At 64.5% G+C, this 24,277-nt stretch overlaps 10 protein-coding genes across 10 annotated transcripts; 7 read left to right on the top strand and 3 right to left on the bottom strand.

The window, feature by feature from the left end:
* Window positions 1-149: 149 nt before the first annotated feature.
* On the bottom strand, window positions 150-1,028 carry Q8F55_008464 (uncharacterized protein; the record flags this gene model as incomplete). The annotated part of the gene is made up of 3 exons (XM_069356860.1): window positions 150-476; window positions 510-838; window positions 872-1,028. The coding sequence occupies 3 exons, from the start codon at window positions 1,026-1,028 to the stop codon at window positions 150-152; spliced, it is 813 nt and encodes a 270-aa protein (XP_069204797.1).
* Window positions 1,029-2,968: 1,940 nt separating this feature from the next.
* On the top strand, window positions 2,969-3,928 carry Q8F55_008463 (uncharacterized protein; the record flags this gene model as incomplete). Its single annotated transcript, XM_069356859.1, has 1 exon — window positions 2,969-3,928. The coding sequence occupies one exon, from the start codon at window positions 2,969-2,971 to the stop codon at window positions 3,926-3,928; it is 960 nt and encodes a 319-aa protein (XP_069204796.1).
* A 2,604-nt stretch (window positions 3,929-6,532) lies between these two features.
* Window positions 6,533-7,216, top strand: Q8F55_008462 (uncharacterized protein; the record flags this gene model as incomplete). Its single annotated transcript, XM_069356858.1, has 1 exon — window positions 6,533-7,216. The coding sequence occupies one exon, from the start codon at window positions 6,533-6,535 to the stop codon at window positions 7,214-7,216; it is 684 nt and encodes a 227-aa protein (XP_069204795.1).
* A 238-nt stretch (window positions 7,217-7,454) lies between these two features.
* Q8F55_008461 (uncharacterized protein) lies at window positions 7,455-8,528 on the top strand (the record flags this gene model as incomplete). The annotated part of the gene is made up of 1 exon (XM_069356857.1): window positions 7,455-8,528. The coding sequence occupies one exon, from the start codon at window positions 7,455-7,457 to the stop codon at window positions 8,526-8,528; it is 1,074 nt and encodes a 357-aa protein (XP_069204794.1).
* A 231-nt stretch (window positions 8,529-8,759) lies between these two features.
* On the top strand, window positions 8,760-10,605 carry Q8F55_008460 (uncharacterized protein; the record flags this gene model as incomplete). The annotated part of the gene is made up of 7 exons (XM_069356856.1): window positions 8,760-8,813; window positions 8,937-9,181; window positions 9,231-9,509; window positions 9,542-9,620; window positions 9,653-9,913; window positions 10,271-10,358; window positions 10,427-10,605. 7 exons carry the CDS (start codon window positions 8,760-8,762, stop codon window positions 10,603-10,605), a joined length of 1,185 nt encoding a protein of 394 aa, XP_069204793.1.
* Window positions 10,606-11,989: 1,384 nt separating this feature from the next.
* On the top strand, window positions 11,990-16,750 carry Q8F55_008459 (uncharacterized protein; the record flags this gene model as incomplete). The annotated part of the gene is made up of 5 exons (XM_069356855.1): window positions 11,990-12,091; window positions 12,124-13,100; window positions 13,133-15,792; window positions 15,832-15,885; window positions 15,921-16,750. The coding sequence occupies 5 exons, from the start codon at window positions 11,990-11,992 to the stop codon at window positions 16,748-16,750; spliced, it is 4,623 nt and encodes a 1,540-aa protein (XP_069204792.1).
* A 1,354-nt stretch (window positions 16,751-18,104) lies between these two features.
* Window positions 18,105-19,795, top strand: Q8F55_008458 (uncharacterized protein; the record flags this gene model as incomplete). The annotated part of the gene is made up of 3 exons (XM_069356854.1): window positions 18,105-18,358; window positions 18,410-18,440; window positions 18,476-19,795. The coding sequence occupies 3 exons, from the start codon at window positions 18,105-18,107 to the stop codon at window positions 19,793-19,795; spliced, it is 1,605 nt and encodes a 534-aa protein (XP_069204791.1).
* Window positions 19,796-20,011: 216 nt separating this feature from the next.
* Window positions 20,012-20,284, top strand: Q8F55_008457 (uncharacterized protein; the record flags this gene model as incomplete). Its single annotated transcript, XM_069356853.1, has 1 exon — window positions 20,012-20,284. One exon carries the CDS (start codon window positions 20,012-20,014, stop codon window positions 20,282-20,284), a length of 273 nt encoding a protein of 90 aa, XP_069204790.1.
* A 20-nt stretch (window positions 20,285-20,304) lies between these two features.
* On the bottom strand, window positions 20,305-22,325 carry Q8F55_008456 (uncharacterized protein; the record flags this gene model as incomplete). Its single annotated transcript, XM_069356852.1, has 4 exons — window positions 20,305-21,387; window positions 21,425-21,482; window positions 21,690-22,177; window positions 22,215-22,325. 4 exons carry the CDS (start codon window positions 22,323-22,325, stop codon window positions 20,305-20,307), a joined length of 1,740 nt encoding a protein of 579 aa, XP_069204789.1.
* A 239-nt stretch (window positions 22,326-22,564) lies between these two features.
* Window positions 22,565-24,149, bottom strand: Q8F55_008455 (uncharacterized protein; the record flags this gene model as incomplete). Its single annotated transcript, XM_069356851.1, has 3 exons — window positions 22,565-23,179; window positions 23,221-23,997; window positions 24,033-24,149. The coding sequence occupies 3 exons, from the start codon at window positions 24,147-24,149 to the stop codon at window positions 22,565-22,567; spliced, it is 1,509 nt and encodes a 502-aa protein (XP_069204788.1).
* Window positions 24,150-24,277: the final 128 nt, after the last annotated feature.

Raw genomic sequence — 24,277 nt, 5'->3', positions numbered from 1 at the left:
TGCCTAGGCGTGGGGCTGGACCGGGAGCTCGGGCTGTCAATGCCTCAAGGCAACGCGCAACGGCAAGCGTTAGGCAGTCAGTATCAACGACAGATGCAATGCGAATGCAGATGCTATGGTAACAACAGATGGGGACGCGACGCCGCGCGCTATGCCTTTGGCGGAGCGGCCTTTGGCGGTGCAGGCTTGGACAAGACGAGGAGGAACACCGTCGCGAGGAGCTTGGTTACCCCCGTGATGATGAGGGCGAGCTGTGGAGACGAGTAGCGGTAGGCGAACCCGCCAATAATACCGCCCAGCACAAACACACACACGAACACGAAGCGCTCGTTGCGCTGCGGGTTTTTTGTGAGCCCGACAAACAGGTTGGGGTCGGCGAAGAAGTCGGACATGGCGCCGGTGGCCACCTGCGTCGGCATGGTCGGCGGCCCGCCGAGCCCCTTGACGGTGACGTTCTGGCTGCCCATGGAAACGGCCTGGCGTCAGCTCTGCCCGGGGGCTGCACTCACCATGAGGAAGATCGAGGCGTACTCTGTCCGGCCGTCGCGGATGTGGATCTTGCGCCCGTAGTACAGGCCCGCGACGAGGAAGATGAGCGCAGCCTGCACCGTCATATCCGCGACGACGTAGCCGCGGCGCCGCTTGCCAAAGTAGCGGCCCAGGTGGCCAGAGTAGAAGCTGCCGAACCACGAGCCGACGAGCGCGACGACCGCCGCGACGGGGTACACTTCCGGGTCGTACTTTTTCATCTGGGACGCAGCGAGGGCGAGGAAGACGAGGTTGCCGGTGTTGTTTGCGACGAAGACGCCGAGCGCGGGGACCGAGAAGACGTCGATGCCTGGTGTGAGCGTGCGTGGAGGGGGGCACTCACTGCCTGCCGCGATGGAGAGGGAGAGGAGCACGGGGATGTAGGTGCGCCGCTCGAACGTCAGCTCTGCGTTCCAGAACGATGGCGGGGGAGGGGGTGGGGCGGCCTTGGGCTCGTCGGCGGGTGACTCGGCGGCGGTGGAGAGCGAGCCGGCGTCCATTGTGGTGGGGGCTGGTGATGCCATCTGGCGGATGGCGGATGGCAGATGGATGTCTTATCGCACGAGCAGGCCTGCGCGCAGTCCGATCCACCCCGATGCGTCCTTTTGCTGCTGTTGGAAGCGTCGCGCTCGCCGTGTCAATGCAGAGTAAGCAAAGGTTAACGCTGTCGCACTTTGTTTAGTTAGTCAGAGAGCACACGGAAATACGCCATCCGGCGGTGGCGACACCCAACGGCCGGCCGGCCGGCCGGTCGGCCGACTCGCCGGACAGCTCCGAGGCTGCAGCCAGCAACGCCGCTGGTGTCGACGGCGTCGGTAATGGCGACGAGCGAGGTAGCGATGGGATGGGATGCTGATCTGATCGGCCGACAGGAAGGATGGATGCACATCGTCGTGTGCGCCCCGAGGGCTCCTTGGCGACCTCAGCCCCCGAATATTGCTCAAGCACCTGCTTACGTCTAGAAGCTCAACATGGCGGCGACAGGGGCGAGCAGAATGGGCAAAGCCGATGCCGGCATTCCACATGGCGGTAGAAGGCGGCCACTGTCCCGCCCGCTCGCCACTGCCCGCCTCTCGGCCGTTTGTGTTCTGTTTACAATCTCGGTATCCTCGCGCCCAACCCATGCTGAGCAGGCTCACTACACCCGCGCTTCCGCATTCTCCAGTAGAACTGGGATACCATGGGAAATGTTTCGCGATCCCGGGCGAAGCGATGCGCACCTGTCCAATGCCTCGCAGCATGCCTCAAGCAGCGATCTCGAGTCTAGGCACTTGGCCATTCCGCACGCTCGATGGGTTTCTCGTTTCATGCTGTGAACTGGTCGGAGAGTAGTTGGGGGGCGGGGAGGTTGGGATATGAGCGGGTCGCTGTGGGGCTTTTGGTCCTGACAGAGGCGGTTAGTAGCATTGTTTGGTTGTGTAGAGCCCGCTCGCGCCAGTCGACTCGAGATGGCCAGCGCTCACCCCCGTCCACCCCCTCGGCCGCCGATGGAACGCGAGCGGGCCGAGTGATCGGAACGGCACGGCGGAAGGTGGCCGATGGGGAGCGACGTGGACATTTGCACTGTAGCGCCGATTCTTGGCGCCAGTCGGCAAGCACGAGCATGCATGTGGCCAAGAAGTAGGCCCGCGGACAATGTCCACTGCGGCTCAGCTCTGTTCCGCGACGATTCAAGCAGCAGCGGCAGCATCAAGGTTGGTTGCAGGAACGCAGAGCCGGTTGTGGGTGGCAAACTGCAGGCACCTCCCCGGCCGTCCTTGTCTTGCTCGACCCAGATAAGAAAATCTGCTCGCCACGCTGCCGTGGGTTGAGGCAGCGGCAGAGGGGAGGTCTGCAGCGTGCAGGCTACCTGCAGGTAGCTTGCAGGTAGCTCTATGCATGCTGCTGCGCCTGTCGCCCTCGCCCTTGCCTGCCCATAGCCACAGTTTCCGTAATTTGTCATCTGCCGACCTCTCGTCCGTCCGGACATTCTGGATGCATCCAACGAGCACCAGAGCACCAGACGGACCCTAGGGTGCATGCTTTCATCTCCGCTCGCTGGCGGTTCCGCCCAGCGCGCCAGCGCCAGCCCAGCAGCCCAGCCGGACGGCAGACGGAGGAACGGCCCAACTGGTGACGTATCCTTGCCGATGACGAGGGGAGGGGAGCGCAGCCCAGCGCAGGGACGGCAGCGGCACGAGGCACGAGGACAGAGATGAGTGGCCATGTTGCGGTAAATTTCCACTGGCGACCTACTCAATCAGTCAGCCACTGCAAACCATGCCAACCCACCGGCCGGCCGGCCGTCTGCGCCATCGCAGCGACGTGCTGGCCCGGGACCGCCCGTGCCCCCCCGAGTGTCCCCCCTACGATTTATACAGCTACATGAGTTGCTGAACCGACGAGACCCCGTCAGTCATATACTCTTATCCACACTTTTGCCACAGCAAGCTCACTCGCCATGGCATCGTCATCATCACAACCCCTCTTCTCCTTGCCGCAAGGTCTGACGCCACTGATGGCAACAAGACCATGGGAGCACCTCGACGCCTCCAGCCTCAACTTTACCAACTGGCCCGTGTCGGTGCAGGCATGGCTCGTGCAAGAGGTCGTCTTCCACGTCGTCGGCCTGATATTCGAGTACGCCGACCAGCACAAGCAGCTCGAGCACGTCAAGGTCCGCAAGCTCAAGCAGTCGGGCTACCTCAAGCTCCTGCCAAACGTCCTCCGCAACCAGATCCTGGTGCTCCTCCCCATGATGTACCTGTCTGAGTACCTCGGCTTGTGCTTCACCGGCCCCAAGCAGCTCTCGCTCTTCCGCTTCATCGCGTCGCTCCCCGCCATGGCCATCGGACACGACATCATCCAGTACATTGGCCACCGGTACATCCTCCACTTCCCCTCGGTCTGGATGATGAAGACGTTCCGCCACTCGGTCCACCACTCGACCAAGGCAAACTCGGCCATCAGCGCGTGCTACATGTCGTCGATCGACTTCTTCATCGAGATTGTCTGCCCCTACCTGTTGCCACTGGCCCTCGTCGGCGGCGGCGGCTCTGGCACCTTCTTCCACTTCCTCGTCGCCGGCACCGGCGCCATCGGCGGGCTGTACGAGCACTCTGGCTTCGACTTTTCTCTCTACTTCCGCAAGGCCGACCCCGCGCCAGAGGACAAGCCCGCGGTCACCGAACCGACCGAGCACGAGGAGGAGAAGGGCATGGTGCTCAAGGCGGTTACCAACTTCCTCGCCGACTTTCTCGACAACCGCTCGCACCTCGAGCACCACCGCCGCGGCTACGTCTCCTTCTCGGACGGCTTTGGTTCCCCCGGCATCTGCGACACGCTGCTCGGCACACGCTGGGACCTGAGCGAGCGCCGCAAGGCCGACGTCGAAAAGGAGTGGGCACGTCAGCGTCACTGAGTGTGCATCGACAGTGACGACACGACCACCCGCGCCCCATAGACTACACTACTGTTTCCTATAGTACCTAATCCATCACTACCACATGTATCATCTCACACCGAGCATAGCGAGCCGATCGAGTCGAGCTAGAGTCGCCGCCGCCGCCGCCGCAGTAAATTTGTTGTTGTTGATGCGGCAACTAGCCCACGTCGTCTTATCAAGCAGGCACAGGGTGGGCAGCGAGCCGCAGGGTGGCCACAATCGCCACCCTACGGCCTACGTATGCGCCGACGCTCTCGGCCGCGCGTCCACTGCCGCATCGTGGACAGGCGGAGCCGCACACGCGCGCGTCCACCACGTGCATGCAGGCCTGCGGATGAGCATGAGCGTCATCGGGAGCGTGGGGGAGGCGGTGTGATAGACGACGGGGCGGGCGAGGAATGCAGGAATAGCTGGCCGGCGTCATCAGGAGCGGTGGCGATCGCATCCAGGCCTGTCGCCACGAGGGGGCCAGCGATCGCGACGGACAATGTCGGGCGAGGAGGTGCCCGGCGGCGAGGAGCGTCGACTCGATCTCCCGCGGCCTGCACGCCGCCCGGCGGCCGTGCCAAGACCAAGAGGAGGCCGGAGGACAAACCTTCGGCCAGCCGAGGCAGGCGAGTATGCCTCGTGCATTGTGGATCTGAATCGGCTCCGGGACATTGTCACCCCAAGCCAAGCCCCCGTGCCATGCCGCTGCCAGCCCTTCTGACACCGGCGACGTCGCTGCTCCCCGAATACGCGGTGGGTCCGCGCCGGTCCAAGAATATCCCGGCGTGTCATCGAGCCACAGCGCGTCCCAACGGACGCGGAGGGCTACGGCTCGGGGGGGGGGGGGGCTATGGCAGCGAAGCCGCGGCACCTCCGCCGGTCAGACGGGCGACGATTCGAGCGGCAGTCGTGCTCGGGAGGCCGAGTGACCACGCGTTTGCCACGCACGCGCGCCCCGTGGCATGGAGGTGGGCAGTGGACGGTTCCAAAACAGAGGTCGGAGCAGGCAGGCGACCACTGGAATCAGATGTGCGCCGCGGAGAGTGCGACAAGTCCTCGGGAGTGCGCACGACGAAGATGCTCGAGCTCCTGGAGGCGGATGATCGCGGAGGATTGAGTTCGGGATGGACACCGCTAACAGCCTCGGCAGCAGGCGCCGGTTTCAGACCCGTCCGCTCCTGGAGCAAGTCGAGCGCGCACCTGCAAAGTCCTCCACAGCTCGTCAAAACCGTGACGTCAGGCGCGCCCAACCTCCCCTCCTATCCACCACTCTCCCACCACCATGAACCACGGCATCCGCAGCACCAGAGCGCAAGACTACCTCATCACAGACCGGGGCAGTCTCACCACGGCGCAGTTCGACGCGCTCCAAGCCGAGCGGCGGCGCAACTGGGCGACGTTCACGCGGGAGGACGGCACCCGCGTGCTCGTGGACGGCAGCTCGGGCGAGTAATGGGCTCTCGAACCGGCCTTGGCAGGGCGATGGGCCGCAGAGCGGGAGGCACAGCTCGCCGCCCGCCCCGACCTCGCGGGCATCGAGGCGCACCAGAGGGCGACGGTCGACGCGCTCACCCCGGAGCAGAGGGAGGCGCTCGTCCTGCGGATGTTGAACGAGCGGGGGCGCACGGATTGGAGCGAGCTGCATGGGGAATATGGGCTCGCGGTGCCGCCTGCTGAGGGGGCGGGCGGGGCTGCTGCTTCGAGCGGGCCGCAGGCTTGACGGAGCGCGTCGGGGCGGCCATATGCAAGAGCACATCCCATCCACCAAGAGGTCGGTGTGCTCGTTGCCGTCTTGCTTGGGCCAAAAATAGCCGGCGCTCCAGTCTGCCGCTTGTGGAGTCTGCTCGCATGCAATGGAAGAGGTCTGGCAGTGCCTTGACGAGCTCCCGCCACAGGCGCCACGTGGCGACGGGCCTTGCTCGAGCCGCAGAATCGGCGCGTTGCCGGTCACTGCCCCGCCTCTTGCCTGCCTAGGACAAGCCGGCGGGCAGCTGGCGGAACGACGCCGCCCTGATGGGCCCCGATGGGTGTCGCCGGCGTAAGAGCGGGGCAAGTGGCAAGACCCACGGCTAGCCGGTCGCCGATAAGCGACCAACGCCGCGACGCGTCCCCCCAACCATCTCCCCGTTCCACTCCTCCGCAACGACCAGACTCTGGCTCATCACGACGCATCGAGCCTTGCGCAGCAGTCCCATGCATGCGGTTAAACCGCGCGTCGTCGTGTAAACCGATACCACGGCGACACGGTCAGGTGATGCCCGCGGGCGACTTGGCCGCGCTCGTGGACAATGGCACACCCGCAATCGCTGACCAATGGCATCCTTCACGTTTGTTCGGCCCGGGGGCCTCCACGATCCCCACAGCGTTCTCCGCAGCGATTGTGCGTTCGGATCGGGGTTGTGGCCTCGGGGTTGTACCCTTCTGCGCGCGTCTATCGCTGCCCGCACCGGTTAGATAGTCCTCGCGACGTCGCGAGCTTGGTTTACCCAGGCCTTGGCGCTGCCCACGTTCGAGTCTCGTCGTCTCCTCCTGTCGGAGTACTTATACCGCGTCGACAGGCAACAACAGCACAACAAACAACCCAGCACCACAATGCCTGACGGAACACACACACCCGCCCCCGCCGCCTCCAAGCCGCTCAACTCGTACGAGCGCGAGTTCGTCGCCATGATGGACGACGTCGACGTGCTGATCGACGGCGAGCTCAGCGACAAGCACCGCAAGATCCTCGTAAATTACCGGCGGCACGGGCTGCTCGAGGTGTCCGGGCTCTACGACGAGCTGCTCAAGCCCAACATGACGATCGAGGAGCCGCGGTACCGTGTCATCGAGGGCGGCAAGACGGTCGTTCTCGACGGGATGAAGGCCGTGCGGGGATTCTACGAGACGCTCGCCGCGCTCGACATGCTCGTCATGTGGACCGGGCGCCAGAAGATGGCGGTGCACGACTGGGGCTTTGCGGGCGAGGCCGAGTTCTCCCAGTTCGTCCCCGGCAAGATGCTGGGCGACGACGTGTTCGGCAGCATCGGCAACGACCCGACCGCCGCGCCGGCCGCGTCGAGCAAGTTTGACCCCGAGGGCTGGTACCTCGTGCGCCGGACGCTCGCGTTCGTCTGGCACTACGAGGACGACGGGCGGCTCATCGGCGAGCACGTCTACGAGGACCCGATCACCAAGAAGATTGAGCAGGTCGACCCGAGCGTCGTGATCAACGGGGCGCGCGCGGCGCAGCTGCTCGCCCCGATTATCGACAAGTACGGCCGCTGCGAGGTGTAGGGAGAGAGAGTCGTTGTATTAGCCAGAGTAGCTCGTTGTATGGATCGTATGTGCCAAGAGGTCGAGTCGCTGTCGGGTCGCCCGCCGGGTGTCGGATCGCCACATTGCCGAAGTTCGGAAGCGACGACGTCATGCGACCGACAACCTTCGGGGGCGACGGACCGCCGCGTCTCGACATCTCCATCTCACTCTTGCTCACTCATCCACAGGCCATGCAGCGTGCATAGCCCGCGCCAGCATGTCGCCGCCAGCACAGAGCGACGACGACCACACCCAGCTCGACTACCTCGCCCTCCCGCACGTCTTCGAGGCCGTCCTCGCCGCCGCGGCCGTGCCCGTGCTCCTCACCTTCCGGTGCACCGCGCGGGCCGTGCGCGACCAGGTCGACGACCTGCTCATCACGCCGCACATCGCCATCGTGGACGGGCACACCGTCGCGATCCGGGACGGCGTCGCGGCCCGTATCCCCAAGCAGGACTGGACCACGACGCCCGAGCTCGCGGCGCGGATCTCCACGCTCTCGATCCACAACCCGAGCACGACGACGTCCCGGGCCACGACGTGCGGCGACGACGGGTTCGACGACGGCGACGCGGGCTGCGAGCGCGCGATGCACGACGTCGCCGCGCTCAAGCGCCTCCTCCGCTCGCTGCACCCCGAGACGGTCCGCTTCGTCAACTACCAGTGCGCCGACATGGTGACGCTCGAGGCGCTGCGTATCTTCCCGCACGCCGTCGCGCGCGTCGACATGCTCCCCGAGACGCCGATGCAGGCGACCCCGCCAGAGGCCTACCTCCCGACCGTGCACGCGCGCGAGGTGACGCTCAACCTCGGCTGGGACCCGGTGTACGCCAACCTCGTCAAGTTCTCGCGGCTGAACGTGCGGTTCGCGCCTAGCGTGCGCGTGTTGAACGTGCTCTTTACGCCGCGACCGGGCGCGGCGCCGCAGCCCGACCCGCGCAAGGGCCGACCGGCGTGGCGCGGCGGCGGCGCGCTGCTCATCGACCAGGTGTGCTGGCTCATCGCGAGCTTCCTCGCCCGCTCGCGGCCCGAGAGCCTGCCACGCGTGAGCCTCGTCGACGTCGAGGCCTGGGAGCCGACGTGGTATGTTCACGGCGCGATGGCTTCCCCGCCGTTCGTGACCCGCCCACGCGTGTTCAAGCTCGCCACGACAATCCAGACCGAGTTGACGAGGAACTACGGGCTCACGCCGGCTGAGGCGGCGGCGAGGACGCGCACCATCGAGTATCCGCGTCTGGAGGATTACGTCGGGCGCGTGGGCAGCGAGTTTTACGCCATGGTGCGGGGGTAGGGGGTCCGGGGGAGCGGGGAACCCCATGTTGTAAGCACCCTGCTAGGAGCCGCCTCCGGATCCCAGCACGGAGACCAGATACGCATCCACTCTTAGATCGACCAAAGCACGATATCCAGCTGACGAAGCGGGCCTCTGCCCGCTCTGTCTCGGGCATCTTGGCATTCCTTGGATCTGTGGTTGCTCGCAGACCAGCAGACGCCTTCAGCAAGCACGATGGCAACATCCATAATGGCTCGACGCGTCGTGCCGATGATTCATCACGGCCAACGCCGTGTCGACGCTGTACATAACGCGACTGAGGGCGATGCTACGGGGTACTCACGCACACACAATGACACTCTCTGACATTCAAACCGACACGACGAACAAGACGTCGTGGGGCAAGCCGTTCCGCATCGCGGCCAGCACGAAGGGTACGTGTGCCCCACCGCCACGCTCACGCCAGCCCGCCTCCTCGCGGCCGGGATCGACCTCTCGGGCGGATACCCCGCCAACGACCACGGGCGGGTCGAGGGCCTCGAGGCCGCGCGGGCGTGGAACGGCCCGGGGTGGGAGCACGACGAGCGCGGCGCTCATGCGGACAAGGAGAAGCGCGCGTTGCTCGGTGCCGCGGCCGAGGTCATCACACTGAGCCCGAATATCGGGACAGAGTGGGTTGGAGGGGTTGCTGTGGCACAGCTGGCTGACGCTCACCGCCAGGATCGTCGGGCTCCAGCTCGCCGCGCTCACCGACACGCAGAAGGACGAGCTCGCGCTCCTCGTCGCCGAGCGCGGCGTCGTCTTCTTCCGCGACCAACAGCTGTCTCCGCAGGCCCAGCTCGCCCTCGGCGCGTACTTTGGCAAACCCGACATCCACCCCGTGGGCTCGTACGTCCCGGGGCTCAAGGGCGTGTCGGTCATCACGGACGAGTTTGCGCGCACCAACCCGGGCGAGACAGACTTCCGCACCCCCCTCGGATCGTATCACTGGCACATTGAGTGGGTCGCAGGTTGGCGAGGCTGACAGCAAGCATCGGGTACGAGGAGCAGCCGCCGGGCATCACGCACCTGCACCTCGACGCGGTGCCGGAGACGGGAGGGGACACCTACGTGCGTGCGAGTAGCGTGCCAGCTGACCCCAGTGGGCATCAGGCTACACGGCCTACGACAAACTCTCGCCCCCACTCCAGGCGTTCATCGATGGGCTCGAGGCGCTCCACCGCAGCCTGCACGAGTACGAGGACCCGGCCAGCCCCACGGGCCCCAAGGTCCCAGTCATCACGGCGCACCCGCTCGTGCGCGTGCACCCGGCCACCGGGTGGAAAGCCCTGTTCATCGACCGGCGGTTCACCATCGGGATCAAGGGGTTCAAGCACCAGGACGGCCAGGCACTTTTGAACCATGTGAGTGGGGCGTGGCCGGCTGGGCTCGGACCGGGCTCGAGGGGATGATGATAGACGGAGGGGTGGGTCGTAGCCCCACCTGGACCCTTCTCGTGGGGCAGCTCGCGTGCCGAGATAGCGAGATAGTCCGGATCGCATCGCAGACCACTGCCGCTTGCCCAGTTTCCGAGCCCCACCCCCCATCCCCCGCCCCGTGTAGTGGGGCATGCGATACGACGATACCCCGGCCGGCGCGCATTTCGCCGCGCCACCGTTCTATCGCCCCCGGAGCATCCTTGGCTCCGCCCGATCCTTGGCGGTCTCAGCCCCCGGCGCCGCCTCGTACATCAAACTGGTTGCGTGCGCGCTCACACACAGCTGTTTGACGTGTACGAGACGTCGCGCGACGCGCAGATCCGCTTCCGGTGGACGCCGGGAACTTCCGCGCTGTGGGACAACCGCGTTAGTGAGTGCGCCAGCTTGCCGCCAGCGTGCCCGGCGGCATGGACGCCACAATCTGACGTCCTCCCGCAGCCATCCACTCGGCGGTGCACGACTACGGCGATGACACGCACGCCGCGCCGCGGCACGGCACGCGCGTGTCGTCCCTCGCCGAGCGGCCGGTTCCCGTCGCGCCCGGCGTGGGCGCCAGCCGCCGCCACGCCCTGGGCCTCGCTCCTGGAAAGGTCGTCGAGGTGCGCCCCGCGTTCTAAAGGCGGCACGACTCCCGCGGCTCGGCGGCGTCGGCCAAGGGTGCGTCGAGTTTGCTATTCCCCCCGACCTGAGTCAGGCGGTGGGAGTGGCGACGGCTGTGACTGTGGCAAGTTTGAGCAAGTTTGATGTATGGCGTGTACCATTGGCGTTGTGCTACGTCTGGGTGGAGGGCCTCGTTGCCTGCCTGCCTGCCGGCTCGCTCACTGACCTCGACGCACCGCGCTCTGCGCACGTCTCGCAGTAGACGTGCACTCGTAGACGTGCACCTGGCTGCCTGCAGCCCCGCCTCCGCCCCGCCCCGCTCCACCCCACCGTGCAACGTTCTTCCACATCATCAGATTCATCCAGAATACATTTTGTCCTCGCCCTGGCTCCGACGCCTCGGACGCCACCGTGATGCGCTCAGCCAGCCACCAGCGACGGCTTTGTGTCAGCCACTGGGCCCTGGGCTCTGGCCTCTGCGGGTTTATGCTTGCTCGCATGTTCTGGCCCCAGCCAGCGGCGCCGTGGCGCCTCGAGGGAATCGACATTGGACATTCCACAGGGGTCTGCAGCAATCGACAGCGCCTTGTGGCAGACACGACGACCAGCTGCAGCGGACGGATTGGGGCTGCGAAAGCACGCTGGGAGCACGCTGCGAGAGCACGACCCCCCACATGTGCTGGGGCGAGATAGGCGCTCACCCCGGATGCATCTGCACCCGACCATCTGCTCCGGGCCAAGCTGCGCCAAGTCTAAAGATTGATCCTTAGACGTGGGCGTGCGCCGCGCACAGTCGATCTCCGCACCCGATAGTGGCCTTGAAGTGGGATGCGAGTGAGACAGTCTGTGCAGAATGGCAATGGCGACAGAGGGAAGCGAGGCGAGCAAGCGAGCATGCACGGAGAAGCGAGCAGGCACGGAGACAGAGGCATGACGGCGGTGGCACGGGATGGCGATCGCCGTCGCCTCGCTCGCCGAACCCCGCTCGGCACTCATCTACACTCCGCAGTTCATCCACTCGTTGCCCATTCATCTGGTAAAACTCACGCGCTGACCTTGAACGCTGCGCGCCCAGGATGCTAATAGCAGCCGGCCGGAGCGACGAGGCGACGCATGTCGCCGAACCCTGCCCAGCCATCACGCCGCCGCCGCCGCCACCTCCGCCTCCGCCGCACTCAAACTGACCCTCACCCGCCCTCTTGGGGGAGCGAGGAGCGAGCGTGCGTCGCTGGCCTCCTCTCTTCTAGCATGGCCTCGCCGCCCCCCTGCAGCGGCAGTTGCCGCTTTGCCGCTCACTATTCACTCTGGCCACCCAGTTATCACTGCGCCGCTCACCAACTCGATGCAACTCTTGACTCTTTCCCCAAAGGTTCGAGTCATTCTGGATGACTTGCACGACCCATGAGCAGGGCGACTGACGGCGACGACCGGGCGTACGGTCACGACGGCGACGACGACGACGACCTCTATGTCCTCGACCACATTCCCCTGCACTTTCTCGAGGTAAGTGTAGCAGTGGGCAAGCTGACCCCCAGGCGTACCCGTTCCCGGCCTTTGTCGTCGACGAGGGCCTCAACGACAGCGGCAAGGAGCTGGGAATCGAGCTGCTGTGGGGGAATGAGCGCTGGCTCGACGTGAGCGGCTCGGCACCCCTCGACGAGTGCACCACCGCGGCCGAGTATGCGGCGCTCGCGGCGTGGATGCGCTCGGGCGAGGGGATATACCCCCTCCCGATGCGGCAGGGCGCGGCCTCGTTCGTGCTCAACCTCGTCAAAACGACAACGGCCGTCGCGACAATAGTGACCTGCCAGCCCGGGTGGGACCACGAGCAGGTGTGTCCGCGCCTGAGCCGCTCGACGACCCCCGTGTCGGACCAGGCGTCGATCCAGTCGTCAAACGACCACTTGTCGTCGTCGGCCGACCAGTCGTCGACACACGGCCAGCCAGTGCCGTCGCTCAGCCACTCGAGCGAGTGGGAGATCAGCGGCGACTCGGCCTCGTCGTCGTCGTCGCTGCCCCTCCCCTCGCCCGTGTCCATTCTCCTGCCGGACGGCACCATCTCGCCCGCCCAGCGCCGCTTCCCATCCCCCCCGCAACTCTCCTCCTCCCGCACCTCGAGTTCGCGTGTCTCGAGCACCTCGCCGCCGGAACGACACCAGGGCTCGCCGCCATCACCGCTCCGGGATGTGATGACACCGGCAAACGGCCAGGGCAACATCCCCGCCTCGGCCTACATCCGTGGCCCTCTCGAGCGCACCCTCCCGAAGCACCACAGCCTTAGTACAAACTTTACCAACCACGACGTCCCTGCCGAGGGTGATCTCGCCGGCCTGATGACGGCCGAGGCAGAGAAGCTCCTCGCGCTGTTGCAGTCGAGTGCATGGGACGACACGCCGCTCGGCCCACACGACAGCTGGCCGCAGGGCATCAAGACGGCGCTGCGCATCATGCTGTCGAGCCCGACGCTCGACTCAATATGGTGGGGTCCGATTGACAACATCCACATCTTCTAGTGAGTAGCAGTGTGTCCACCACTGACGACAGCAACGCGGCGTACCGTGCCCTCGTCAACCACCCGACCGACTTTGGCAAGCCAGCCAACAAGGTGTGGGCGACGCTCTGGAAGGAGCTCGAGCCCATGGTCCAGCAGTGCATGCGCGACGGCAAGCCGACGTACCACAAGAACGACCTCATCTTCTACCGCCTCAACGACCGCGGGCGCTTCATCGAGCAGTACCACACCTGGTCCATGATCCCCATCGTGGACAGGGACACGATTGTCGGCGGCTACTCGATGTGCCTCGACACGACGCACGAGGTGCTGGCCGAACGCCGGTCACTCACCATCCGGACGCTGACCGACGAGCTGGCGTTTGCGCGCGCAAAGGGCATCTACTACGACGCTGTGGCCGACGTGCTGGGCGCCAACCCGCTCGACGCGCCCTTCGCCATCTGCTACCAGGTCGACGAGCAGGGGCAGACTGACCGCGCGCACCTTGTCGGCTTGTCGCTCAAGTCGACTGTCGGCGTCCCGCACGCGCACCGCTGTGCACCCGAGCAGATGACCGTCGAGCTGCCCCGTTGGCGCCGGCGTCCATCCGCCGACCAGTACGCCAACGATCCGCACTCTGGCCAGTCGTCGCCGACCGTCGAGCCGCCTCGGCATAGCACCGCGGCGGAGATTGCCGTCAGCTACGAGCGGCGCGAGTGGCCGATCGCCCGAGCGCTCTCCAGCCGCCAGTGCGTGATTGTCGACAACTGCGCCGAGCTGGTGAAGGGCCTGCCGGTGCGACAGTGGGACGAGCTCCCCGACCAGGCCATCGTCATCCCCATCATCGGCGACACGTCCAACGCCGTCCCGCCGGCCGTGCTCATCCTCGGGCTGAACCGCCACAGCCAGCTGGACGACACATATCTCAACTGGGTGCACACGATGCGCGGGTACCTTGCAAGCGCGCTGACATCGATCAACACGTTTGAGGCCGCGGTTCTCCAGCGTCTCGAGAGCGAGCAGATGGAGCGCGAGCGCGCAAAGTCGACCTGGATCCGCGGCGCTGCCGCCGAGCTGCTCGAGCCGCTGACCATCATCACCCCGCCACTCGAGCGCGTGCTCAACAGCGCCAGCATCTCCAAACACCAGCGCAGGTCGCTGCAGATCGTGCAGGGCAATGTCCAGCGGCTGGAAAACATTGTCGCCATGCTGCTCGACTACAACCATATCGAGACCGGTCGCATGACTGGCGAGTTTATCCCGGGCGACCTCGGCCAGTTTGTCACCGACATTGTCGACCTCTTCGTGCCAGCCGTGGACCAGATGGGCATCAAGCTTACTGTGCGCACCGAGGAGCCGTCCTCGGCGGTCGTGTTCGACCCCGTGCTGCTCGAAGTCGTCGTCTCTAACCTCATCGCCAGCACGCTCAAGCAGAGCAACAGCCGCTTCCTCGCCATCAGCGTCGACTACGAGGTTCGGGACCCCGGCGAGGGCTGGGCCCACGTCGCCATCATCGACCCCGAGGTCGGCATCCCGATCGACGCGATTGATGGCGCCGCAGGCCACGGCAACACGGGGCCGAGTACCCACACGGGCCTGGCGCTCAGCCTCGCCAAGGAGATTATCGGGCTCCACGGCGGCGCTATTACTGCCAAGTCGGGCACCAAGCAGAGCCTCGATAGTGCGAGCTACAACATCCGCCTACCGCTCGGTGGAGCAGAGGACGACAGCGACATCACGCCGCAGGGCAGTCCAGCGCCGTTTGGAGCCTACACGCGCCAGGCGGCTGCCGAGGTGGTCGAGGCCGCGCGCGGCTCGGAGACTGTGAGCCTGACGGACGAGTCGTCGAGCATTGCGTCGCGCGCGTCGAGCCACTCGCGGCGGTCGCAGTCGCAGCAGCGGGCGCCGCCGAGCAAGCGGCCCGGCTTGGAGCGCCGCATGGCCGAGAGCACGCTCGACACGTCGATGAGCCTGGCGCTCGACGAGGCGAGGCGGCAGCACGAGATGCTCGCCGGGTGCATCAGCCACGAGATTCGCACACCCATCAACGCGATCCTACAGCACTCTTCGCTGATCAAGGACAACCTGGTGTCGCTGAGGCAGGACCTCGAGGCGCAAGGGATCCCACCGCACATTGTCCAGCAGCTCAACAACAACGTCGCGGCGATAGAGAGCATCTACCAGTGCGGGTTGGTGCAGGAGCGTGTCGCTGGGGACGTGCAGTCGCTCGCGCAAACCCGCCTTGACGACCTTGCCCTGCAGTTTGTCCCGGTCAGCGTGCGCGACGTCGTGCAGCGCGCGGTCAACGTCTTCTCGGCCGAGGCACAGGCCAAGAACATCGACATCCAGGTGGTGTTTGGGCCGACGCTCGACGCGATGGCGCTCGCCGTCGTCAAGACAGACCCCGTGCGCGTGTCGCAGGTGGTGAGCAACATCATCGCGAATGTGCTCCGCGGCCCCGAGACGCAGACCAAGGTCGTCACGCTCATGGTGGACGCGGCGCTCGACCCGCCCGAGACGCCCGAGTCGTGCGCGCTGCCACGGGCAGCACTCGCCGCGGTGAGCAACTACGACGAACGGGTCGAGGGCCAGGCGGTTGTGCCGCTGATCACGCCCATGATCGAGGACACGGGCGTGTACATCTACTTTAGCCTTCGAGACAGCTTTGAAGTCGGAGTGGACGGGGTGGATCCGATGGCGCGGAGGTCGAGCGGTGAGTCGCGGCGTCGGGCGTGGCGTGGCTGATAAGCAGAGGCGACGGCGACGGTGCGCGCAGAGACCGGGATGAGCCTGTACATTTCCAAGAGTGAGTCGGGAGCCGCGGCGTCGCTGACAGCGTAGAGGTTACAGAGCTTCTTGGAGGGCGGATGGAGGTCGAGACGACGTCGGTGGGGTCGGAGACGCGCTTCTTCATCGAGGCGCGCGCGGCCGACCCGACAAACCCCTTCGGCACGCACCCTTCCAGTCCCGCGACGTCGCGCTCGGCCTCGCCAGCCGTGGCGACCGCCGCGACGCCGCTGCACGTCCTCATCGTCGAGGACAGCCTGATCAGCCAGACGATTCTCAAGCGGCAGATGGCCAAGGCGGGCTTCGTGTGCGACATTGCCAACAACGGTGTCGAGGCGCTCGACGCGCTCGGCATCAACGTGAGCGCGGATTCGAGCCCATCGCCGCCGTCGTCGTCGGCGGGGTCGATCCGCTTCCCGCTGCGCAGCCACCGCCGCCTGTCGTGGCCCCACTCGAGCCTGTACCGGCGGCGCAAGTCGGGCCAGTCGTCGCCGGGGCTTACGTCGGCCAGCAGCCTGGTCCCGAGCCCGCCGCCGAGCTTCGACACGGGCAGCAGCTCGGAGAACACGCCGTCGCTCCCGAGCGCCGCGGCGTCAGAGCATAGCGTGCGCCGGTACGACGTCGTGCTCATGGACCTCGAGATGCCCATCATGGACGGCATCACGGCCGTGCGCCACCTGCGCGCGCACGAGGACGGCATGGGCTGCGACCGCCAGCTGGTCCTGGCGCTCACCAACAGCGGGCGGCAGGCGCAGATCGACGCCGCGCTCGCGGCCGGCATGGACGAGGTTATCGTCAAGCCGTACCGGCTCCCGCGGCTCATCAAGGCCGTGCATCTCGCTGTGGACCGGGCCGAGAGGGGCGAGTGGGGACGGGGTGACTAGTAGATTGTGAGACATAGCATACACGGAGGTGCTGTCATCAGCGCCGCATCATGTTCTTGGTATTAGGGTTCCGCACATGTATTGGGTTTGGTTTGTCGCTCCAGCCGCCGCCTCGTCGCTTGCCTGGCCGCCGTCGCCGGCGCGGCCGGCGCGGCCCTCAGGGCGGAGACGCTGGGGCCCCTCCGGACGTCAGCGGCGTCAACGACACGACGGCAAGCCGGCCAATGATGACAGGTGGCCTTCGGCCTACCCCGGTATCGTCATGTCACAACACTGGCACAGTCAACTCTTCGTCAAGCGCATATGATAATGCTTTGCGGCATGGCGCACGCAAAGTCAGTCACGACGGTGCTGTGGGGGTCTGGGTCGCGGCGGCGGCCGCTGCGTTTCCGACGCCGCTTTCTGCGGAGCGATGATCGAGGCCGTCGTGATCAGTGGCTTGCGCCCCACCATTCAGCGTCCCCATCGTCGAGACGATGCGACGAGCGCGACGAGATACGGGACTCGACAGCCGGCACGTGTGGGCTGCGGTGCACGGCGGCCGAGGCACATGCGTGTGCTTGATGCGTGCTCGATGCCAGCGCACGGCGCCCCCGCAGCGCAACCCCGTGCGAGCCTGCCCTCGGCGGCAACTTGGGCGCCGGGTCCTCGCTGCCTCGATCTTGCGGCGCCGACGACCGCCCGCCCGGCGAATCCACGTAGCCGTCGGTCGCTGACCCAGCCAGGCCGGATCCACGCTCGTCGTCGCCATTCGTCGAGCCTATCGCGCCGCGGGTCTTCGGATTTCTGGCCAGTTGGCAAGGATATCAATCACCCGTCATCGACAACGACTGACGTGTCGCCGTCGACGTTCATTGCCGACCACGACCACGGCTGGATCCGAGTTCCCGATGCTAGCCCTCGGCATCTCCAGCACACGAGGTAGGTACCCGGGGTGCTGCTGGTGCAGATTGCACCATTTGCGTTGCGGATGGTCTAACGAGGTAGACTAAAATTGGCTGCCGCAGCCAGGAGCGGCCTGCGCACGCGAGGCACGTCGTTATCAGGCTTTTGCCATCATGTCGTGATGCGACGTGGTTTTGGGCCTCTTTTTACAGGCTGCTCGTCGTTGGGCCGGTGCGGGGCGTTGGCGTTGCTCGCTGCCTCCGCTGGCCGGCGGGGTAGCCTCCCTCCCTCGGCGCTACAGCATGCCGCGGACCATATGGCGCCTTTCAAACTCGACACATGTCACCATGTCGCCATCTGCGGCGAGGAATGTCGGCGTCGCTACGGCTGTGGTGGACGCGAGTGCCGCGCCGCGGGGTATATCATGAGCCGGCCAAGTCATGGCGAGGAGCACACCCCACACGACACGATGGCTACAGCGACTCTGGGACACGACGATGCGTGGCGCGCCGACGAGAAGAACATACAGGGCACTGGCGCTCGCGATGGGTCGGAAAAGTCGGCTGTAGACGTCGCAGCGCCCGACACCGGCAGCAGTATCGACCTCGGCCAGGAGCTCATCGACACGTCCAAGATCGACATTGTCCTCACCAAGAAGATGGCTCTGATTAACAAGACGATCGACGAGATTGGAATGACCCCGCTCCACTGGAAGTTGTTTGCGTGAGTTGGGCCGTCGCGTCGACGAGTATCCTGGTGCTGACTCTGTTCCAGCCTTAACGGCTTTGGCTATGCAGCCGACTCGGTAGGTTGTGCCCCTTGGCACCCGCTCACCCCCAGCTCCTCGTCAGTTGCCAGTACATCACGCAGCGCAGCGTTATCCAGGAGTTTGGCAACCCCAACCCCCCGCTCCAGGGCGTGTCGCTCGCGTCGCAGATCGGCCTGCTCGCTGGAGCCGCCCTCTGGGGCTTCTCCGCCGACATTATCGGCCGCCGCCTCGCCTTCAACTCGTCCCTGTTCGTCTGCGCCATCTTTGTCCTCCTCACCGGTGCCATGCCAAACTACATCTCGTTCTGCGCCTTCATCGCCATCTACTCGGCCGGCGCGGGTGGCAACTACATCCTCGACGCGACAAACTTTATCGAGTTCCTCCCCGTGTCCCATTCGTTCCTCGTCACCCTCCTCGCCGCGTGGTGGGGCATAGGCTACATCATCACCGGCTTCTTCGCCTGGTGGTACATGAGCGACTACAGCTGCCAGCCCAAGGCCGCAGAGTGCCACAGGAAGGACAACATGGGCTGGCGCTATCTCCACTTCACCGCCGGCGCCATCTGCACCGTCCTCGCCCTCATCCGCGTCTTTGCCATCAAGATGCCCCACACGCCCAAGTACCTCATCAGCAACAACCGCGACGAGGAGGTGTTTGAGGATCTCCAGGCCCAGGCGCTCAAGTACAACCGTCCCTTCACCCTCACGCTCGAGCAGCTTCGCGGCCTCGGAGAGATCAAGAATGCCCAAAAGTCGCGCTGGTCGCTCACCAGGATCAAGCACCACTTTGTCGACCTCTTCCGCACCCTCAAGCTCGCCTACTCGACCGTCATGATCATGCTCAACTGGTTCTTCATCGGCACCGTCTCGCCGCTGTACGGCGTCTTCCTGCCCTACTACCTCTCCTCACGCAACGCAGACCTCGGCGGCAACAACAACTACTACACCTGGCGCGACTACGCCATTAACCAGGTCATGGGCTTTATCGGCCCGTGCTTGGCCGCTTTCCTCGTCGAGTACAAGTGGCTTGGTCGTCGTGGCACCCTCGCTGTCAGCGCTGCCGCCACCACCGCCTTGCAGATCGGCTACACCCAGATTACGACCCCGTCCCAAAACCTCGGCATCTCGTGCGCCATCTCAATCGTGTCCAACATTTACTACGGCGTGTTGTACGCCTACACCCCCGAGATTCTCCCCGCTGCCAACCGCGGAACCGGCTACGCCCTCTGTGTCATTGTCAACCGCATCGGCGGTATCATCGGCGTCATCGTGGGCTCGTACGCCAACGTCACCACGGTCACCCCGCTCTGGGTCTGCGCCGGCCTCTATGGCGCCCTTATCTTCACCAGTCTCGCCCTGCCGTTCGAGAGTCGCGGCAAGAGGACTGTGTAGTGGGCTCGTCAGTATGTGAATAAAACTAGGTTGTTGAACGCAGAGTAAGAGTAAAAGAGGACCACGGCTCTCATTACATAGTCATATCATCTCTGTATCAGAATGCACCCTTCGGAGTGTAAAGCGCGTTTGCTTGACATCCGGTCGCGCAAAGGCAACGGCAACCCCGTGGCGTCGTCCAGCATGCGCTGCTGACGCATTTTCAACTAGAAGGTCATGACGGCAACCGTCGTTTCGCCCTGCACATGGTCAACGACAGCCTTCGTGACGAGTGCTACCCACCAGGTCAAGGTAAATGTGCTCGATGTCCGCGCCGATCAGATCGGCGCAGCCGCTGGTCGCCATCGCTCCGAGAGCGTACGCGATGTCGACTTTGCACTGCCCGTCAAGGACGTCAAGTCGGACTCGGAACACATGTACGTCCGCCTGAAAGATGAGCAGTCTCTTCCCAACCACGGTTTGAGCCGGTTCATCGTGCTGTCCTTCTAGTTTGACGGCAATGCATTGGTCTAGAACGAGAGGATGACGAGCTGCACATCCTGCACCTTGCCATCGCTGCACCAACCCATCGTGCTGAGGTACAAGTGCTCAGCATCGGCGAAGGTTTTGGCAATGCGCCTGTGAATGAGCAGGTCGCGCTCGCACACTTGGCAGGGGAGAGTGAGCGGGGGAGAATGGCGGTGCACATGTGTGGCGCTGAATGGCCACTGCGCGTCGGGGTCGTCGACCTCCTGCCGTGCCGCCTGTCGCCACTCTATAACGTGCCATGAGCCCTCGGAAAGGTCGGAGAGCTCAGAGTCATCGTCCACCCGGGCAACGCGGGCACCAAAGGGTGACAGGTGAATGTCCGGGACGTAGTTGGTGACGCGGATTGTGGCCAAATTCTCGTCCTGGCTCACGAGATAGTACTGCCACACCTCAACAATTCGGAATCCAGACACACAGTCGCCCACCCGGCTTCCAGACGCACCTCTATGCCACCTCGGTATGCTGCGGGATCGCCGCCAGTCGACGAGGCCCTCGAGTGACGCCAAACTAGTGCCGCCTCCGCCTCCGGCGGGGAGCCGATGGGTAATGGGCCCTGGCTTTATAGCGAGCCGGCCGTAAAACAAATCACGGTTATGGGATACTGCGCGAAGGAAAACGTTGATGGTCACAAAGGTGGCGTCTTCGTTGGCGTGTAGCCCGTACAGCGAATAGAGTGGGCCGAGGTGCCAAGGGCCGTTGCGTTTGGCGTCGTCGTACGCCGCGACAGACTCAATGATCTTTTGGTTTTCAGGCGCGTCCTCGTCCTCGTCCTCGTCCTCTTCACAGTCGCTTGGCCTGGCAATGTACTGTTCGAGGGCGAGAGCGTCGACGTCGAACACCTCGAACCGGTCAGTGGGCAGACTGTCCTTGCCTTTGGGATAACCGCCAAAGGTCACGACGGCGGTTCCCAAACACGATTGTGTTGAGCTGCTGTCGTCCGGATCCCCATCGTTCGCTTTGGGGACAAGATACCCATCGTCACATGTAAGGACGCTGTCGTTGCCCACAGGGATAAGAGACGGTCTGCCTTCATTCCAGTCGTCCATGCCAAACCCATCGGCGATCTGCGAGCATGAGTACAGCTACATCCGAGACACCCACAGTGATCTCTTTTCCGGTGCGCCAGTTGAACAGGCGTGGGGCACAATAGTTCAAGTGCCTGTCTATCAGTATGTTGTCCTGGGCGATTGACATTTCTATGCTATCCCCCCCATCGTCGTTAATACGGTAGCCGTTGATTACTTCCGTATGGAAGGTGATGGCACTGGGCGAGTCGGGGTGCGGCCGAGCGACCCTCTCCCGCATCCCTTTCGACGAGACAACGAGCTCGAACAGATGTATCGTTGCGTCCATGGAATGGCGACACCGAGAACTCGCCGTCGACCCGCGGTCGGGGGCGTTGTCTCTGTCCAAGACCGGGGTGGTGACAACCTCGCCAACGTTGAGCGCGGCGAGGACGTTGCCCGGTCGCGAGATGGCAAACTGCAAAAAGTCCACACTGCAACGGAAACGGACCTTGGACATAGTACCGTCCTTGTCCCGGCTATTGGAGAAGTCGTAGAGAGTCCAACCGTCCATTCGCGTACCCAGTCGGGCTACTCTAGCCGAGGCCTCGCCGATAGCGACGAGCCCGTCGCTGACGCGATATGCGGGGAAGAAGTGGACTCCAAAGGTGAGCGTGTCGATGCGCTTCGGCGCTATGGCCGCCCACCGGCGCTCGACGTCGATCAGGCGAGCGTGCCCGTCCGAGGAGTTGCACGCCGACGGTGGACTCAGCCGGCGGTAGTACGCGGACCGGAGGACGAGCTGCAGGGCGGCGCTCTCGACGACGACGTCATTGAGGTGTCGGCACGTCTGGCGTTAGTGGGGTGGCCCGCCCGTGTGGACGTACCGCGCTGGCAGCGAGGATGCTTCGCGAGTCGTTGCCAAGATGCAAGAGGATGCACACGGCGACGGCATCCTGCCCGCTGTGCTGGAGAACCCAAGCCACTGCGGTTGGCATGGGTGATGTGGGCGCGGCAACTGGAGAGTCGTTGTGGAGGTCGTTTTTATGTCGAGACCGACAGTTCCAGGCACTGAACCGAAACGCCGGGAGCCGGGGCGGTGCATGTGTCGGTGCCGAACGGCATCGACTCGATCCATCTGCTGTAGGAGACATGGCGAGAGTGACATGGAGGAAATGATACGACGTGGATGCTTGCTACAGCTCGTGTGGCGGCGCCGGGCGGTCTCGGAAACGCTCTAGAACGACAGGATGACCAGCTGCTTCACACCTGGCTCGCTGCCGCTGTCATCATACACAGTCAAGTACAGGTGCTCAGCATCGGCGTGGAGGGTCTGGACCCGTCCGTACATCGTCAGATCTCGCTCGCACACTTGAGGCGGGAGGGTGAACGGAGGCGAGTGGCGATGCGTCTCGCTGAAAGAATCTTCGCTGGAAGAGTCCTCGCTGAAAGTGTCCTCGCCGTGCTCGCCGATCTCGGGCCGCGCTGCCTGTCGCCATTGCATAGCGGGCCATGCGATTTCGTGCAGTTCCGGGAGCTCGGCGCCGTCGTTGGCATCGGCAACGCGTGCCGCGCCGAAGGGTGACAGGTGGATGTCGGGACCATAGTTGGCGAGGCGAATCGTGGCCGCATGACTCTGCGACGGCTCAGAATCGAACTCGAACACGTCTATGATGCGGCGGCCAGAGATGAAATCTTCACGGGTTCCGGCCAACAACAGGTCTCCGTCACTCCGGTCGCTGTTTTTGCTCTTGTATCGTCGCCAGTCGATCACACCTTCGAGTGAGTCCAAGTCAACATGTCTCCCTGCGACGATTTTGCACGATGATCCCTGCCAGTCACCCTTGCCCCTCTGTGTTGACGGGTCAGGATTGAGCCACACACCCCACTCACATTGATCTCTTGTCCAGTTCGCCAGTTGAACAGGCGGTCCCGAGAGTCCAATGCCATCGACGACACCAAAATGGTATCTCCGACAATGGACAGATTTGTGGACAAGGAGTATGGCGGGCGCTGGTTGAAGCTGAAGTACTTTACGGTCTCAGCGTGCAGGTGGATGAGGCCCGGGGAGTCGGGGTGCGGCGTCGCGTCGAGGAAATCGGTATCCAGAGGCCGGGTCGCCTCTCCCGGCTCACTGAGCTGGAACAGATGCACCGCTGCGTCCACAGAATTGCGATAGGAAGGGCGGCCAGTCGGTGAGAGGACTGGTTCCGAGACTGCCTTGTGAATGCTGAACACGGCGATGAGACCGTCCGATCGGGATATCGCAACCCCCGCGAAGGGCAGCCCACAATGGACGCGGACCTTGGGGACGTGGCCGCCGTCCCGGTGATTGGTAAAGTCGTGCACTGTCCAGCTGTCCATGCCGACCTCCGGGGAACTGAATGGTGACCCATCGTAGGATGCTGTATCCGGTAGTGTTCCGATCACGACGAGCCCGTCGCTCACCGCCATACTCGTCCCATCGTGCAGTGCGAAGCGTTGATCGAGGTCGACTGTATCGATGCGCCTCGGCGCCAACGCTGCCCACCGGCGCTCCACGTCGATCAGGCGAGCGCGCCCACCCGCGGCCTGGGCCGGGACCTGCCCGAGCCTGCCGTAGTAAGCGCACCGGAGAATCAGCTGCAGCGCAGCGCTCCCGACGACGAGGGCGTTGAGGTGCCGGCAGGTCTGGCGTCAGTGTGATACCAGCGGCTGGTACATACCGCGCTGGCGGCGAGGACGCTCCGCCAGTCATCACCAAGATGCAAGAGGATGTACTCGGTGATGTGGTCGTACCCGCCGTCCTGGAGGACTGTAGACACTGCGGTTGGCGTTGGCATGAGTGATGCGGATGCGACAGCGATCGTCATCCAAAGTGGGGAGAAGCAAGGCACTGAAACGGGGGATGAAACGGGGGATGGAGAGGGATCACGTGCACAGCTCGTCGGCGCCGAACGGCGTCGGGGTT

The sequence above is a fragment of the Vanrija albida genome (genome assembly GCF_041260175.1).
Source record: "Vanrija albida strain AlHP1 chromosome Unknown contig_7, whole genome shotgun sequence".
NCBI lineage: Eukaryota > Fungi > Basidiomycota > Tremellomycetes > Trichosporonales > Trichosporonaceae > Vanrija > Vanrija albida.
The sequence above is the reverse complement of the archived record's forward strand: the minus strand, read 5'-3'. Positions and strand labels throughout refer to the sequence as shown.